General features: G+C 38.3%; 1 protein-coding gene across 3 annotated transcripts in view; it reads left to right on the forward strand.

Moving 5' to 3' along the window:
* TAFA4 (TAFA chemokine like family member 4) overlaps nucleotides 1–5120 on the forward strand; it is a 164568-nt gene extending 159448 nt beyond the window's left edge. For all 3 annotated transcript variants that reach the window (XM_055344025.1, XM_055344023.1, XM_055344024.1), the window contains exon 6: nucleotides 4217–5120. In XM_055344025.1, the coding sequence (XP_055200000.1) occupies nucleotides 4217–4228 (12 nt within the window). In that variant the 3' untranslated portion in view covers nucleotides 4229–5120. The remainder of the gene's footprint in view (nucleotides 1–4216) is intronic.
* The last annotated feature ends 12528 nt before the right edge of the window (nucleotides 5121–17648 follow it).

Genomic DNA, 17648 nt, shown 5'->3' on the forward strand with positions numbered 1-17648 from the left:
AACAGAGGTCCTACAGAGGTAAAACCATTGCAGCCCTAGATGGGGTATTAACTATATTAACAAAAGAATTTTCATTTTCCTTAAACAGTTCATTGCCAGCAACATGAAAACATGGAAAAGCTGAAAAAAAGAAGATAATCCTGCAGTAAGCCACCTATGTCAGAATTTTATTTTCCATTTAAATGCAAATATGAAAAGAGTGAGCAGTTGAGATATTAACAGACTTAGATGAAGATATGACAATGAGGGGAGACCGTTTCCTAGCCAGTCCTCCTGTCTTTTCCAGTTTTGAAAAGGTGGCCATAAGTTTAGTCTGCCTCTACAGTTTTTAGTGTCCCCAGAGAGTATTCAGCTACTAGTTGTCATGGAGAATTAGAACTCTCTGTCATCCTGGCTCAGTTTTCCTTTACATTTGAGTAGTTCATATTAAAGCTCCTCACAACTGCACAGTGTTGTTTAGGACCAAAGTGAACCATTGGCTGGGGCTGCTTTTTTTTTTCAGAAGTGGAAGTAAATCATATTGAATTTCAAGAAGTTATTTTTCCAACATCTAAGGGTGAAGAGCTATGTCTTTAGAGCAATAGTTCTCAGTGGGTAATGTTCCCATCAAGGGGACATTTTTAGTTGCCACAGGGTGGGGACGGCGGGGAGTTATACAGGCATCTTGGGGTAGAGGCCAGACACGCTGCTAAAAATCTTAAAATGCACAGGAGGGCCCCCCTTAGCAAAGAATGATCTGGATCCAAATGTAAATAATGTTGAAGCTGAAAAAAATCTGCTTTAGAGAATTTTTATTTCAATAACTTTTTGTAAGAATTCTACTTGAGGGATCCCTGGGTGGCGCAGCGGTTTGGCGCCTGCCTTTGGCCCAGGGCGCGATCCTGGAGACCCGGGATTGAATCCCACATCGGGCTCCCGGTGCATGGAGCCTGCTTCTCCCTCTGCCTGTGTCTCTGCCTCTCTCTCTCTCTCTCTCTCTCTCTCTCTCTCTGTGTGACTATCGTAAATAAAAAAAAAATAAATAAATAAAAAAGAATTCTACTTGATTCTTTTCATGTGGTTCCTCAAAGTTTCCATTTAATATCTACATGTTCCCAATATTTCATATTAGAAAACAGAGATAGGAGTTAATTTAAACGACAGGTTTTCTCTGCAACACACCTCACCTTCAAGATCTAAGATGACCCAGTCTTTATGGTATCTGCCTTAGATCACCCCCTAACTGGTAAGATCACCCCCTAACTGGTAACTTTCCCTGTTTCTTAGAATGAGGATGATCCATAGGGGTAGCCTCTTATGCCCCAATATTACTAGTAATGGTAACAGTGGCCACAGGAGACTTATCATGGGAACTGGTACCCACTGTTTTGAGCACTACCCCTAGGATATTCTGGTATAGTAAGACTGGGGTGGGGCTTAGCAAACCATTCTCAAAAAATTGTTCTTATGTTGATTTTCGTTTAACCAGGTTCTGCATCTGCTCTGTTCTTGTATTTATACTGTTCTCTGTGTTTCCAGGGTAATTTCCCTGTCCAGGTGTCTCCTTGGTGAGAGACCACCAATGGATTCTCATGGGTAACAGAGTATAAGCACCTGGAGATGAGCCATCAGTGTGACTCACCCAGTAGACCATGTATTTCCATATCCTACTGCTGCCTTCTTCATCTGTTCCCTTTTTAAAAATTCTAGCTATCTTTTAAGGTCCACCTGAGATGTATCCTTTACCCAGAAGTCTTGTCTTTCCTAATCCCTAGAGCCAGAGCTTGAAATACTCAGAGTATCCTGTCATGTGAGAGTGGAACTAGTATTGGCAGGTTAGCAACCTGTGTCCACCAAATTCCAAAGTGACATTGACCCTTCCATGTACAATTAGCAAAATGAAAACTTGGCAGTAAAACAAGTCCTAAAGAATCTTATTATTCAACTTTAATATAGATTAAGTCCAAAATGAGCTGGGCATGCGAAGTAAGCTGCCTTAAATAAAATGCTATTGACAATGACATCCTTGATACAGGTTGGTACTTGGCTCTGAACACTGTGGATGCATGATAGACCCAGAAAGAGCGAGGGGGACAAGAGCCACCCTCTCCTGAGTGTTAACCACATGGCAAGCCCTGGACCATGCCATCACATGTCACGTACTCCTTACCCAACTGAGGGGGGCAGGTGTTAATTTAATACTTAGCGGCTGAAGAAGCTGAGGCAGTGATAGTCCTCCCCAGCTCAGAAAATTACCAACTCTATCATCTGGGGATTTAAGATCAAGAGTTTGAATCCTCATCCTCTCATGTCCTTTGTCCTGTTTCTCACAAGTCCTTTTGACTACACCTTTTATCACTTCTACCAAAATAATCCTGTTAAGTTGACAGTCTGGAATGCATCCCTGGTCTCATCTTTGTGTTTCAGGTGGGCAAAGGCCAAAGTTGTTCTTCTAAGTAGTCAGGTTTCCCTTGCATCCTTTAAGCATCTCCTCATCTGACGATCCTCTAGAAATCAGTTGAGTTCTATCCTTCTGGCCCTCATATATCTTTTTCCATACCACCTATCACTTCTGGCATGTTTCTTTTCCTGTTGGTCCAACTCTTTCTTCTACAATAGGAGTCCCCAAGCTGTGGCTTGCAAGCCAAATCCAACCCTTGGCCTGTATTTTGTGATCTGTGAGCTAAAAATGGGCTATCCATTTTAAACATTCAAAAAGAAAAAAAAAGTTTCATAACATGAAAATTACACGAAATCCCAATTTCAGTATCTACACCAGAGTTTTATTGGAATGAAACAATGCCCATTAGTTTACAGGCTGTATTGTTTATGCCCCTCTTATGTTAAAAAGGCTGAGTTAAGTAGTGTGGCAGTGACTGTATGGCCTGCAAAGCTGAACATATCTGGTCCTTGACCTAGAATAGGGCTAGTTTACTTGTTCTATAAACCTCATGAGAACAGGGTTTTTGTTGTGTTTGCTATAGCATTCCCAGTACAAACAGAAGAGCAACCAACTATATTGTAGAATATATAAAATAAAGGCTATAAAATAAAGGCTATATGTCGGGGATCCCTGGGTGGCTCAGCGGTTTAGTGCCTGCCTTCAGCTCAGGGTGTGATCCTGGAGTCCCGCGATCGAGTCCTGCATCAGGCTCCCGGCATGGAGCCTGCTTCTCCCTCTGCCTGTGTTTCTGTCTCTGTGTCTGTCTGTCTGTCTCTCTCAATCTGTGTCTTTCATGAATGAATAAATTTAAAAAAATCTTTAAAAAAGTCTATATGTCAATTAATAGCACATCTGAGGTTTGAATAAATACTTGATTGGGTCTTAAGGCCAGCAGTGATGACTATGTCATCAAGTATTTTTATGTTGTAGATATGTTAAAGTCTTAAGCTTTGGATTTTTTCCCCCTCTAGAGTGTATACAGATTATCTAACCTATAAAATACCTTACACCCTACATGACCAAATAAAACTAAAGAAACTGCTACTTTATTTTCTTTTAAGTATAAAAAATAGAGAAAACAACAGTAAACTTCTTAATGTCTGTTTTTAGTAATTATGGCAGTTTTCTAAAAGAACCTATTTTTGATTTTTGAAATTTTCAAAAAGATTTATTTATTTGAGAGAGAGAGAGCATGCATTTGCATGCAAGTGAGTTGGGGTAGGGGCATAGGGAGCAGGAAAGAGAATCTCAAGCAGATTTTCGTGAGTGAAGAGTCTGACATGGGGCTCAATCTATTGACCCTGGGATCACAACCTGAGCTGAAATCAAGAGTCAGACGCTCAACCAACCAAGCCACCAGACACCCTAAAATAAAATAAAAGTTAACTGCATTAAAAAGTAACAAAGGTAACATTTTCTATCTTGACATACACTCATCTAAATTAGCATTCTTTTGAAAAAAATTTAATGCCTTCCAGAAAGCATGCTCAGCATGCATGCATTAACTATGGGCAACAAATATACCTAATCCGATGGGCTCTTTATAACTCTACAAAATACCAAGTTGAGGTACGTAATACCATGTTGTGGAAGACTTTGTGCATGTTTTCTTTGCAACCTGGAAGCAAGAACTGTGAAGAAGGATTTGATTTGAACAGTGATTAGGTGAGGTTGGTTACAAACTGCTAAATGTTGCACAAATGACACAGGCAGGGACTTCTGAATCCAGTAGCAGAAAGAAGTGTCTTTGGTAGTGATGAGGTACTGACCGGTCACTTATTTAATTTGTTTTAGGTAACACGGTAGCAAAAAGAGTTGTGCTTGATCCTGGAGGAGCGCCAGGATGCAGAGGTCTCTTATTTTGGATTACTGTCCTGGCTGGTTTGTGGGAAACCGTCTTGGATTTCAGCAACATCACATTTGCCTAAGTGTGAGTTAAGGAGTGTCATTTACTTAACTGTCTCAGCCCTCTCCGCTTCATGATTTTATTACATTGAATTATAGCCATGGGCTGCCAACAGTTCACATCTGATCTGGATCCCAAGGACCATACCTCCAAGAAACCCTGGAGGAACAAAGCAGAGTCTTCAAAATGGATCTCCACTCCGGTCTTCCATGTCTTTCTGCCTTCACAAAGGAATGTGGACAGGTTCACAAGGTCCTTATTCTGTTCCTCTTTTGAACTTTTCCTGTAGACCTTGCATTGAAGTGGTTTGAAAGGGGGGGTCTCAGCACCAAAACATTTTGGCAAAACTTATTTGCAGATGTAGATTAATGAACTCTAACTGGTGAAGAAAATTTATTTTATAAATATTGATGAATAGACTTACTGGGGTTACTGTGTGTGTATTTGTATTTTTTGCTTTAGAGGGTTTAAATGTTTGCCTTTTAAGTTCTATTGTCAGGTTAGCAGAAATAAAATAACATTTTAACTTCTGTGCACCTTCTTACGGAGTGCTAAGGAAGTATATCTCAACTCCAATATTTTATAAACCAAAGCTTGATCATGACATATTCACAAAAGAAATAAAACCTGTTGGGATTTTTATGGCTTAGGTGTAGTCATAAAGATAAACATTTAAAATATAAAACAGTCTCTGTTTAGATCAAGGGTAATTTCTGAGACCCAGTTTATGTCAATTATATTAAAATATTTTGTTAACTCTTAGAAGTCTTGAAATGTTGTATTTTTAGGATGTAAATGATTTATTCTTAGCTCTTTTCTCATTTGTTAGTCATTTTATTTCTTTAAATGTAAGTAAAATCTGAATCACTTTTTTCTTGGTTTAATGATTTTGCAGCAGATGTGTGTTCATATAGTCTCAGATGCTGTCATGCAGAAATATATTACAGATGAAAAGTGACTGACCCAGATATTAAATTGCATAATGTCATTAAAACACATACTACTGTAATATGGGATAGATTTTATATATTAAGAAATGCCAAAAACATCTTTTCTGCACTGCTAATTACCCCTGTCCTTTCACAATTATTGGGAGGGGGGAAAATATTACTATAACCTTTATAGCAGTAACAATTACATCTACTTGATTTTAGTTTTGCAAAAGGAATGGAAATAGGTGACACCCATTTGTTGGCTTTGTTTGAATTTGATGGGATGCTTACCAGAATTATTACTGTCCTATTAGTAAGTAAAAAATTCATTCTGCTGATGGTACATAAGTTTTTGTGATTATTTTATTGCTTTTAAACTTCATGTTAATACCCCAGGCTTGGAAATTTTAAATGCAGTTGTGTAAAATAACTTAAAAATTACATTTAATTTTGGGCATGTGAACTATATGGCAAACTTAAGACCTAAATATATAGCATTAAAGATAATTTAAAATCTAGGGGGATTTAATTTAGGGCCATGCATGATGCCACCTTTACTATAGGACCCTCTATTGTCAGAGAGTTAAAAAAATCAATTTTATGGTACATGAAAGGATGTCTCAGTCTTTTGCCTACACATCTGATCTAGTACACCAAATAAGCTCAAGTTAAAAAGACACTGCTTCACCTTGAAGTACATTTCTAGGGTATAAACTAGTTTTGGGGGAATAAGTGGTCCATTAGGGAAAATAGTGGGTATCACAACTGCCGTTTCATCCATTATTGCTTCAAAGTATACTTTTTATCAACTTCAAAAGTTAGTCCTAAAATGGAGCTTGCTTGCAGAAGCATTTTAATGTTATCATTCCTATACCTTTCCTGTAGGGAAGTAGATAAGATAGCTTTCTATGCATTCCAGAATTTAAAGCAAAGATACCAAGAGAGTTGTGAGGATATTAGTCATGTCAGCATTAATTGTGGCACATGTGATCAACACCAGAAGACTGTCAATTCTTATATCTGAAACCTGATACTGCCTAGCAAGGGCTGTGGACTTAGCCTGGGCCTCTCCAAAAAAACCCAGCAACCTCCTAGATCTTTTAGCTTTATCTCACATCCAGATTTGTTGATTTAAACATATGGAACTCTATTTATATGCTAAATTCAGCAAACAGTTAATGAACCTTCCCAAGACCCCCAAATAATCTACCCTTATACACAAAAATCCATTTTTCTTTTCAATCTGTCAGGTTTTTATGAATATTCCCATTTTATAGGATCGATAGGATTTAGGACACAGTAAAATTAAACTTGCCCAAACTTACACAGTTAGTTACTACTAGAAATTGTATGATGAGGAATCATGAAAAAAGAAAAGATAAACTGTAGAATTACTTTTCCTTGAGAGCTCTTCAGATAACATATACTAATCCTGTGTCTTCGGGTGGCAGGAAGATAGGCTAGCCTTAGAATCTGGCTAGCATCTGACCTACTTTATTAGGGTCCAGCACTTGCACTTTCTGCCACAATCTTATAATGTGCCAATATACTGATGAAAAATCTGACTGCTGACTTTTTAAAATTGGGCAAAGGAGATAGTCCCTTCAGCCTAAGAAGTCCCAGAACTCACCTCTTCCCAGAGACACACTGAATCTACAACTCAGTATAGAGTCATTCCTTCTGAAGTAGAACGGAGTGCTGATTGAATGGTTTGGTCACAACTGATGATAGAAAAGGACAAGGACAAAGGGAGACAGGGTAACAATGGGAACCCCAGCCCTGATGTGATTATCTGAACTAGGAAGGGATATCACTGAGGGGCCTATATAAATACTTGCCTGCTCTACGGCACAGCAAAGAGATGGCCATTTAAAAAGCAATTACAGTGTAAGTGAAGGAAAGCCATCTACTAACTGTAGAGCCAGAGTGTGGGAACTCTTTGAACTCTCTCTGGGGTCTGAGGTGCTACCAGGTACCACTGTTTATCTAACCCTCTACCTTAATAGTGCAGATGGGAACAGAGTCTAGGCACTCTAGCCAGCCTGCTAGGGCCACCTCAGCAAGCGCCATGCCCTAAACCTACATCAGCTCCAGCCATTCCACCAAGGTGACCTCAGGTCTCCCTTGGACTATGCCCAACCCAGTCATCCTGCCAGGACAGCCCTAGCACATCGCACCTCAGGACCCTGTCAGGCCTGCACCACTCTAGCCATCCTTCCAGGGTGGCAAGTAAAGAGTGCACACTTTCACTTAAGTTCTAGCTATCCCTGCAGGGCAGCCTTGTAGGAGATATGCTCTGAGAACCTCAGTCCATGAATACTCCAGTTCCAACTGTCCTGCCAAAAGCTGATCTGGTTCACAGCATCCTGTGACCTTGTGGTCAATTTCTACTCCAGATCTAGCTATTTTGCCAGGGTGACCCTAGTGCAGTACACCTCAGAACCCTCAAGGCTTCACCTGTTTCAGCTCCAGCTGGTCAGCCAAAGCCACCAGGCACATGTAATCTACAAAGAGGATGCTTCAATGAAAAGTGACTCAAGATTGAGAGAGGTAGGTGTTCCAACAAAGAAAGTAAAAAAAAAAAAAAAAAAAGAAAAGAAAAGAAAAGAAAAAATAATGAGACCAAAGGATATGTTATGAACAAAAGAATAAGATACTACCCCACCACCACCAAATACCTAATGAAACTAATAAGTAATTTACCTGATAAGGAGTTCAAACTAATTGCCATAAAGATGCTCATACAACATACTACTCCAGAGAAAATTGGAATAATAAAGTAAAAACTTCAATAAAGAGCTAGAAAATATAAGAAAGTACCAAACAGAAGTCACAATATAACTGAACTGAAAAATACCCCAGAGGGAATCAACCACAGATTAGATGACATGGAACAGGTTGGTAATCTGGTAGAGAGAATAGTGGAAATAACCCAGCCAGAAGCCAAAAAAGAAAAAATAATCAAAAAGTGAGAATCGTTTAAAAGACTATCTAGTACAACATCGGGCATATTTACATTTGCATCATATGGATCCCAGCAGAAGTAGAAAGAGATAAAGGGGCTAACCTGGGGAGGGAAACAGACATGTGGGTCCAGAAAACACAATCACAAGGAGAATCCAAAGAGATCCAAACCAAGACATGTTATAATAAAATGGTGAAAATTAAGATCTTAACACGGGCATCTAGGTGGCTCAGTGGTTGAGCGTCTGCCTTTGACTCACGTCATGATCCTGGGCTCCTGGGATTGAGTCCTGCATCAGACTCCCTGCAGGGAGGCTGCTTCTCCCTCTGCCTGTGTCTCTGCCTCTCTCTGTGTGTCTTTCATGAATAAATAATAAAATAAAATCTTAAAAAAATCAAATCCCAACAGAAGAGACTGAATAAAGAAAAGAACTACAAAAATGATCAGAAAACAATGAACAACATGGCAATAAGAATATACCTTTTAATAACTACTTTAAGTGTAAATACACTAAATGCTCCAATTAAAATGTATGAAGTGGCAAAATGTATAAAAAATATTGTTATATAATATTTAATAAAAATATATATAATATAAATATTATAACAACTAATATAAATATAACAACTAGAAATATTTAAATATTATATAATATATATATAATATATATGCATATATATATGCTTCCTACTCCCTTCAGATCTAAAAACATCCACAGTCTCGAAGAGATGGGAAAAGGGATTCCATGCAAAGGCAAATGGAAAGAAAGCCAACATAGCAATATTTCTATCAGACAAAAGAGACTTTAGAAAAAGACTAACAGAAGACAAAGAAGGGCATTACATAATGATAAAGGAGTCAATCCAAGAAGAGATATAACATTTGTATAGTTGATGCATCCATGATAGGAACCACCTAAACATAAAAAGCAAATCTTAACCTACAGAAAGGGATAAACAGTAATACAGTAATAGTAGGAGACTTGAACACCCCACTTACATCAATGGATAGATCATCTAGACAGAATTAAGAAGGAAATATTGGCCTTCAATGATGCATTGGATCAGATAGACTTAATAGATAAATACAGAACATTCCATCCCCAGACAGCAGAAGACACATTCTACTCAAGTGTACATGGGACATTCTCCAGGACAGATTACATGTTACACCAAAAAACAACTCTCAATGAATTTAAGATAATCTTTTCTGATCACCATCATATGAAACTAGAAATCAATTACAAGAAGAAAAATGGGGGAAAACCCTACAAACACACGGACACTAAGCAACATATTACTGAACAACCAATGGGTCAATGAAGAAATCAAAGAGGAAATTTAAAAAAATGCCTTAACACCAATGAAAATGGAAATACAGCTTTCCCAACTCCAAAGGATACAGCAAAAGCAATTCTAAAAGGGAAATTCGTAGTGATATGGGAGTACCTCAAGAAACAAGGAATATCTCAAACAATCTAACTGTATACCTAAAACAACTAGAAAAAGAGTAAACAAAGACCAAAGTTAGTACAAGGAAATAATAGTTATCAAAATGAAAATAAGAGATAAAAAAAAGAAAAAAAGGATCAGATCAAACATACTCTTTGAAAAGATAAACAGAATCAATAAACCAATAGCCAGACTAATCAAGAAAAAAAGATTGAGGGCCAAAATAAATCCAAAATGAAAGAAAAGTTACAACTAGCACCACAGATCCAAAGGATGTTAAGAGATTACTATAATTATTTGCCAATAAATTGGAAGACCTAGAAGAAATAAATTCCTTGAAACACACAACCTTTCAAGACTGAATCATGAAGAAATAAAAAATCTGAACAGACTGAGTAGAAGTAATGAAATCTGATCAGTAATTTAAAAACTCCCCCAAACGAAAAATCCAGTACCAGACAGCTTCACAGTTGAATGTAAGAAGACTTAATATTTGTCCTTAAATTATTCAAAAAATCTGAGAGGAAAGATTGTTTCCAAACTCATTTTATGAGGCCAATGTTATACCGAAATCACACAATAACATTACAAAAAAAGAAAGCTATAGGTCAATATCCCTGATGAACATGGATGGAAAAATCCTCAACAAAATATTAGCAAACTCAATTCAAAATACATCGAAAGGATCATACATCACCATCAAGTGGGATTTATTTCAGGGATGCAAAGATGCTTCAATACTGCAAATCAGTTAACATGATACACCATGTTAATAAAACAAAGGATACAAATCAAATGATCATCTCAGAATCAAAACGCATTGAATGAAATTCAACAAAGCAAGTAAGGAAAGCCCTTAGCTCAATAATAAAGGCCATATATGACAAATTGATAGCTAACATCATACTCAATGGTGAAAAGCTGAAGCTTTCCCTCTAGGATCAGGAATAAGGATGCTCACTCTTGCTGTTTTTACTCAACATAGTATTAGAAGTTTTGGCCATAGAAATTAGATAAGAGGGATGCCTGGGTGGCTCAGCAGTACAGCGTCTGCCTTTGCCCCAGGGCGTGATCCTGGAGTCCCAGAATCAAGTCCTACATTGGCCTCCCTGCATGGAGCCTGCTTCTCTCACTGCCTATATCTCTGCCTCTCTCTCTCTCTCTCTCTCTCTCTCTCTCTCTGTCTCTCATGAATAAATAAATAAAATCCTTTTTTAAAGAAGAAATTAGATAAAAAAAGGCAATCAAATCAGAAAGATAGTAAAACTCACTATTTGCAGATGACATGAAACTATATACAGAAAACCCTTGGGACACCTGGTTGGCTCAGTGGTTGAGTGTCTTCTTTTGGCTCAGGTCATGATCCTGGGGTCCTGGAATTGAGTCCTGCATCAGGCTCCCCATAGGGAGCTTGCTTCTCCTTCTGCCTATATCTCTACCTCTTTCCCCCTGTGTCTCTCATGAATAAATACATTAAAAAAAAAGAAAGAAAACCTTAAAGACTTCACCTAAAATCTATTAGAGGAAATGAATTCAGTAAAGTCATAATATACAAAATACAGAAATGGATTGTGTTTTTATATGCTAACAATGAAACATGAAGTTTATAAAAACAATACCATTTACAATTGGATCACAAAGAATAAAATACCTAGGAATAAATTTAACCAAAGAAGTGAAATAAATTTAACCAAGGAGGTTCAGAAACTACTCTGAGAACTCTGACGGAGTTAAAATAAATTGAAGATGACAGAAATAAATGGAATGATAATCTGTGCTCATGGATTGGAAGAATTAGTGTTATTAAATGTCCATACTACCCAGTGCAGCCCCTGCCAAAGTACCAATGACATTTTTCATAGAATTAGAACAAAGAATCCTAAAATTTGTATGGAACCACTAAGAACTCTAATAGCACAGCAAAATGATTTTGAGAAAGAAGTAAGCTGTAGGTTCCATGCTCCCTGATTTCTTAAAAAAAATTTTTTTTAAAGATTTTTATTTATTTATTCATGAGAGACCCAGAGCACTAGAGAGAGGGACAGAGACACAGGCAGAGGGAGAAGCAGGCTCCATGCAGGGAGCCTGACCTGGGACTCGATCCCAGATCTCCAGGATCACACCCTGGGCTGAAGGCGGCACTAAACCACTGAGCCACCCGGGCTGCCCCATGCTCCCTGATTTCAAACTGTATTACAAGCTGTAGAAATCAAAACAGTATGGTATTGACATAAAAACAGACACCTCGATCAATGGAGTAGAATAGAGTCTCCCTCTTCCCATCAAAAGACTTCATACATACATGATCAATAATGGCAAGGAGGCAAAATATACAACAGGAAAAAGACATTCTCTTCAATAGACGGTGCTGGGAAAATAGGATAGCTACATGCAAAAGAATGAAAGTAGACTACTATTGTATACCGTATACAAAAATAAATTCAAAGTGAATTAAAGACTTTAATATAAGACCTGAAACCATGAAAGTCCTAGAAGAAAACATAAGCAGTAAGTTATTTGACATCAGTTTTACGAATATTTTTTTGGACCAGTCTCTTCAGGCAAGGGTAACAAAAACTAAAATATATAAAAATCATCAAACTAAAAAGCTTTTGCAGAGCAAAAGCAGCCATCAACAAATGAAGAATGAGAGAAAAAATTTGCAATCCACACATCTGTTAAAGAGTTAATATCCATACGAGATAAGGAATTCAGATAACTTAATAGCAGAAATGCAAATAATCCAATTAAAAAATGAGTAGAGGACCTGAATAGACATTTTCCCAAAGATGATATGCAGAGAGCCAACAGGCACAAGAGAAGTTCAACCTGAACAATCATCAGGGAAATGCAAATGAAAACCACAAGGAGATATCACCTCAGATCTGTCAGAATGGCTATTATCAAAAAGACAAGAAGTAGCAAGTGGTGGTGAAGATGTGGAAAAAAAGGGGACCCTTGTGCACTGTTGGTGGGAATGTGAAGTGGTGCAGCCACTCTGGAAAACATGATGGCAGTTTCTCAAAAAATTAAAAACAGAACTACCGTGTATTCCAGTAATTCCACTTCTGAGTATTCATTCAAAGAAAATGAAAACAATCTGAAGAGATATATGCACCTCTTTGTTCATTGCAGCATTATTGACAAAAGCCAAGATATGGGAGCAACCTCACTGTCCACTGATAGAAGAATGGATAAAGAAGATGCGGTATGTAATATACAGTGGAACATTACTCGGCCATTAGAAAATATGAAATCTTGCCATTTGTGACAACATGGATTAACCTAGATGGTATTAGCCTAAGTGAAATAAGTCAGACAATATCATATGATTTCATTTATATGTGGAATCTAAAACACAAAACAAATGAACAAATAAAACAGACTCAACAGATATAGGAAGTAAGCTGTTCATTATCAGAGGGGTGGAGAGATTGAGGGGTTGCCAAAATAGGTAAAGGGGATTAAGTAGTACAAGCTTCCAGTTATAAAGTAAGTTATGGGAAGTAATGTCAGTAAGATTATAATAACTGTATGATAAGAAATGGTAATTAGGCTTTTTGTAAGGATCATTTTGCAATGTCTAAAAATATTGAATTATTTTGGTGCCCACCTGAAACAAATAGGATATTGTATGTCAATTATACCTCAATTGAAAAGTTTAAAATAAAGTAAAATATTCTCTATTGAATTTCTACTTGAGTTTAAAAGAGTAATCTCTCTTATTTAAGGGAGCGTATGGGACTGAGGTGATACAGAACAAAAATTGAAAACCACTAACTAGTACTCTGAGGTTGAACTAGGCTACAGGCAACTCCAAGATTCTACATCCCACTGTGTACACTGGCAGAACAGCAGCCGCCTTCTTCTTCTTCTTCTTCTTCTTCTTCTTCTTCTTCTTCTTCTTCTTCTTCTCCTCCCCCTCCCCCTCTCCCTCCTCCTTCTTCTTATTTAATTTATTTATTCCAGAGAGAGAGAGGCCAAGACATAGGCAGAGGGTGAAGCAGGCTCCCTGCGGGGAGCCCAGTGTGGGACTTGATCCCAGGACCCTGGGATCACGCCCTGAGCCGAAGGCAGACGCTCAACCACTGAGCCACGCAGGCGCCCCAACACCAGCCGTCCTCATGTAACCTTTAGTCAGAGGTTGCATGCAGGCAGATGCAGCCCCAGCATGTTACATGGCTTCCCAAGATTTTTTTCTGCAGATGTTGCAGTAACACTGAGCCCCCATTCTTCCAAGTCAAGACTGTTGGATGGAAAGGAGACAGTGGCCCCTTTGACTGGTGTGTACTCCCTACCTAGTTCAACCCTTTGACTATTTGGCCTGCTTCCCTCCCTTGAATTTTTGCCCATACTATGGAATTTTTGGAAAATTATTGGTGCACAGGTTGGGTATTGACTCCTGAAAGCATCAATGGAAACAACCTCACCAAAGTTCCTAATTCATAGATAAATTTTCCAGGACTAGAAGAAATTTCTGCACAGAATTCTTTGTCATGAGCTATCTAGGATTTAATGACCAACGAATCCAGTGCTAACTAAGTTTACCATTTAGGGTGTCTCTGAAGTAGGCAAAGCATTTTTAAGAGTTGTGCTCAAAGCTTTGTCCGCTTCTACAGTAGTGGTTGGCAAACTATAGCCTGTAGGTGAAATCAGCCTGGTTGTGTTTATAAATAAAAATTTACTGGAACAGAGCCTGGGCATTTGTTTATATATCATCTCTGGCTGCTTCTGCCCTACAATGGCAGTCGATTGGTTGCGACAGAGCCCACATTATCCACAAAGCCAAAAGAGTTTGCTCTTTGGACCTTTCCAATAAAATTTGCTAATTCTTGATCTACACAAGGGAAGAACAAGACGTTTCTTAGGGGTTCATTGCAACAGTATAAGATAGTGGCAAAGGGTTCAGGAGCAAAGTTTGATTATCAGCTCTGCTACTTAGTGTCACAGCTTTCTACTATGTATGTCTCAATTTCTTTATCTATACAATGGTTATAATAATAATAAATACATCTCACAGGAGATTTTAAGAAGAATTTTGTCCCCCAAAATGCTCAGCATGTTGATTAGCAAATAATAAACTCTTGATGAAGTTGTTCCTCCTTTTTGAGTAACTTGTAGTCCAAGCATGACTTTGTACAAAGAGAATCAAACAGCAGGCCCTCACCTCAAAATGTGGCATAAAGTTTAAGCAGACACAATTGACAGAAAATTAGGACCATATAAGGATAGATCTAAAAGTGTTTTCTCCTTCTTTCTGAGTCAGTGGGAACTTTGAGAAAGCATAACATGGACAAAGGAAAACAACTCGAGGAGCATTGCTTTCCCTTGACCTTGGCCATCAGTTAGGTAGGAAATTGAAAATGCTTGTGCTTTCTTCATGGACAGGTAAATGTCTTGGACCTGTAATGCCAATCTGGTAGGAGTTGAAGCAGCACTGGACAGAAGGATGTAGTACACAGGTACCTTGATTTGAATCTGCAACCTCAGATGACCAATGCCACCCATACACACAAACACCATTCTTTCAACTTCATCTTCAAGTAATCTTGTAAACAGAAACTTTGAACAAAAGAGCCCTGTAAATAATTGATGAACAGTTACCGAAGCATGTTGGGCAGTCTTTGTCATATTGATTTTGGACTGTGAACAAAGCAGAGCTCTGCAAGCCCATACTTTAGTCCCTTTCTCTCCTATTTGGTGCCATCAATATTCATAGCCTGCTCACATGTTGGGAATGTGAAATGATACTTCTTTCATGTTTTTCATTTGGGCCTTTGCTCTCTGTGGATAGGGTCTCTGACCCATCCTTTAATTATCAGCTTTGATCCTCTTAATGAGGAGTTATCAAAATAGTTCAGGACACTGAATTATTAATTGAATAACTGTAACTAACGATCAAGGAATGGAAGCCAGCAAATGAACTTTGGTTGTCTACTTCCAAATTCGAAATCCTCCTCTCGGTAGTTCAGCTAAGGTCTCTGAACTTTCTGCCCTCTTTTTGAATTGTATCTTCACCTTTGCTTTGTTACATATATTAAGCTCAACATTCAGTGTTTTATAGACCATTCACAGATATCATAGGAAATAAAATCATGTCCTTGCAATTTTAGCATTGCAACAACTGAAAAGAAAACATAAAAAATAATCCATCATTTTTCTCTCAAACGCTCTCTCACATACAAATCAATAGAGCAGAATGCTTAGGTCAGCTCAGTGGGGGCATGGGTTGAACTAGGAATTGGGACAATACTTTGGAATATTTAAATATTTATGAGTGCTCTATATCTCACAGAGGACTGAAACTGGTTCTTAATGCCACAGTAAAGACACTGGAGTAAAACCACTAAGTCTCAGCCTGAGAAAAAGTTAGTGACAACTCTTGAAACTGTCAAAATCAGAACAATTGGTATTTGATGCTGCCATATGCTAGTTCAATCACTGTCATCCCTGATTCACTAGTAGAGCACAAAGAGTGTGACTAGGGAAGGGGATTGCTGAAAGATGCTGTGACATTCTCAAGGGAATGGGAATCTGCCTATGGGAAAATCAGTGCAGATGGCTTTGATTTGGTGATGTAGGCATTTGGGCTGTGGTCAGTGAGAGTAAAGTGGAAAGAGATTTGAGTGTGTCTTTGGAAGGCTCTTATTTTATCTCTGATGAGACAAAAAAGTAGTGTCAAAAGTCCTCCTCATTTCTTACACCATTCTTCTGGTGTTTTAAAGAGAGGTAGATTCATTTCTCTTTTTCCCTCCTGATATCTCAAATGCAAAAAGGGTGGGAAATGGGGAAGAAGTTTGTTCAGGCTCAGGGGATAGCCTACTACTACCCAATAGGAAAATATTTGTAAAAATTGATAGATTTGTCTACATAAAAAGCAAAACCTTGCACAGTGCAAAACCACATAAAACAAACCAGAAGATCAGACTGGGAATCCAATTTATAGTTTGGACAGCTGACAAAATATCAGCAGCTATGTATACAAAACTTTTACAAGTCAGTAAGCAAAATATGAACACCTCAATAGTAAAGTTAATAAACGGTATGTAATTCACAAAAGAAGAAATACAAAAATGATAATGGTTTACAGTTTTTAATGAATAGTGGTGACTAAATACTGTTTCATGTATCAGTTTGACCAATATTAAAAAGAAAGAGAACACTTAACAAGAGTTGCAAGGTGCAGTGTACAGCATCTCAAGAACCTTCGCACTGTAATACTTCCTGGCTCAAGATTTCAACTTAAGGGAATTTAAGGAATTAAAAGACCAAATGGCATGAGCAAGAATACAAACCCCAGAATTGTTCATAACGGCAAAAATCAGAAATCCTATCTAACCATCAAAGGGACTATATTTTTGGTTCTGGGCAAGATGCATTCCATTTTACTTATTCTGCTAATTACAAAACACATAAATCACCTAGCAGAAGACTCAGAGGGAGGAGAGGCAGACTCACTAAGGACCTTGGGACTCAAAGTTAATAACCTAGCAGTGCAGTCCTGGGTTTCTTTTCTTCCTTTCTTTTCCTTTTCCCTCCATTGCTCCCTCTTTCCCTTCCTTCTTTCTTTGAGTCTTATGTATCCTGGGTGAGGCACCAAGGAGCCCACAGACCAAAAATGTCCAAGAGTGCAGACAAAAACAGCCCTCCTAAAAACCTACCTTCTTGGGTGCAAACGTGGGAAGACAGCAATTCCCCAAAGCAGAAATCTTTAATAATATCTGCCTGTCTTGAGTGAACACTATGAAAACCATCTACAGCCATCCCCTATCCCAAGAGGTAGTGTAGCAGGAGGTGTACCCTGTCCTTTATCCCTCTCTTCCACAGTGTTGAGTCTATCTCTGCCCAGTAGGGCCTATGGACCAACTTGCATAAGAGGGAAGGACTGCCCACCTGCAGGTCAAGAAGGTGTGTTCATCTTCTTTGTAGCAGAGGTCAGAGGTCTTTCATATCCCCTATAATAACGAAGCAA

The sequence above is a fragment of the Nyctereutes procyonoides genome, unplaced genomic scaffold (genome assembly GCF_905146905.1).
Source record: "Nyctereutes procyonoides isolate TBG_1078 unplaced genomic scaffold, NYPRO_anot_genome, whole genome shotgun sequence".
Classification (NCBI taxonomy): domain Eukaryota; kingdom Metazoa; phylum Chordata; class Mammalia; order Carnivora; family Canidae; genus Nyctereutes; species Nyctereutes procyonoides.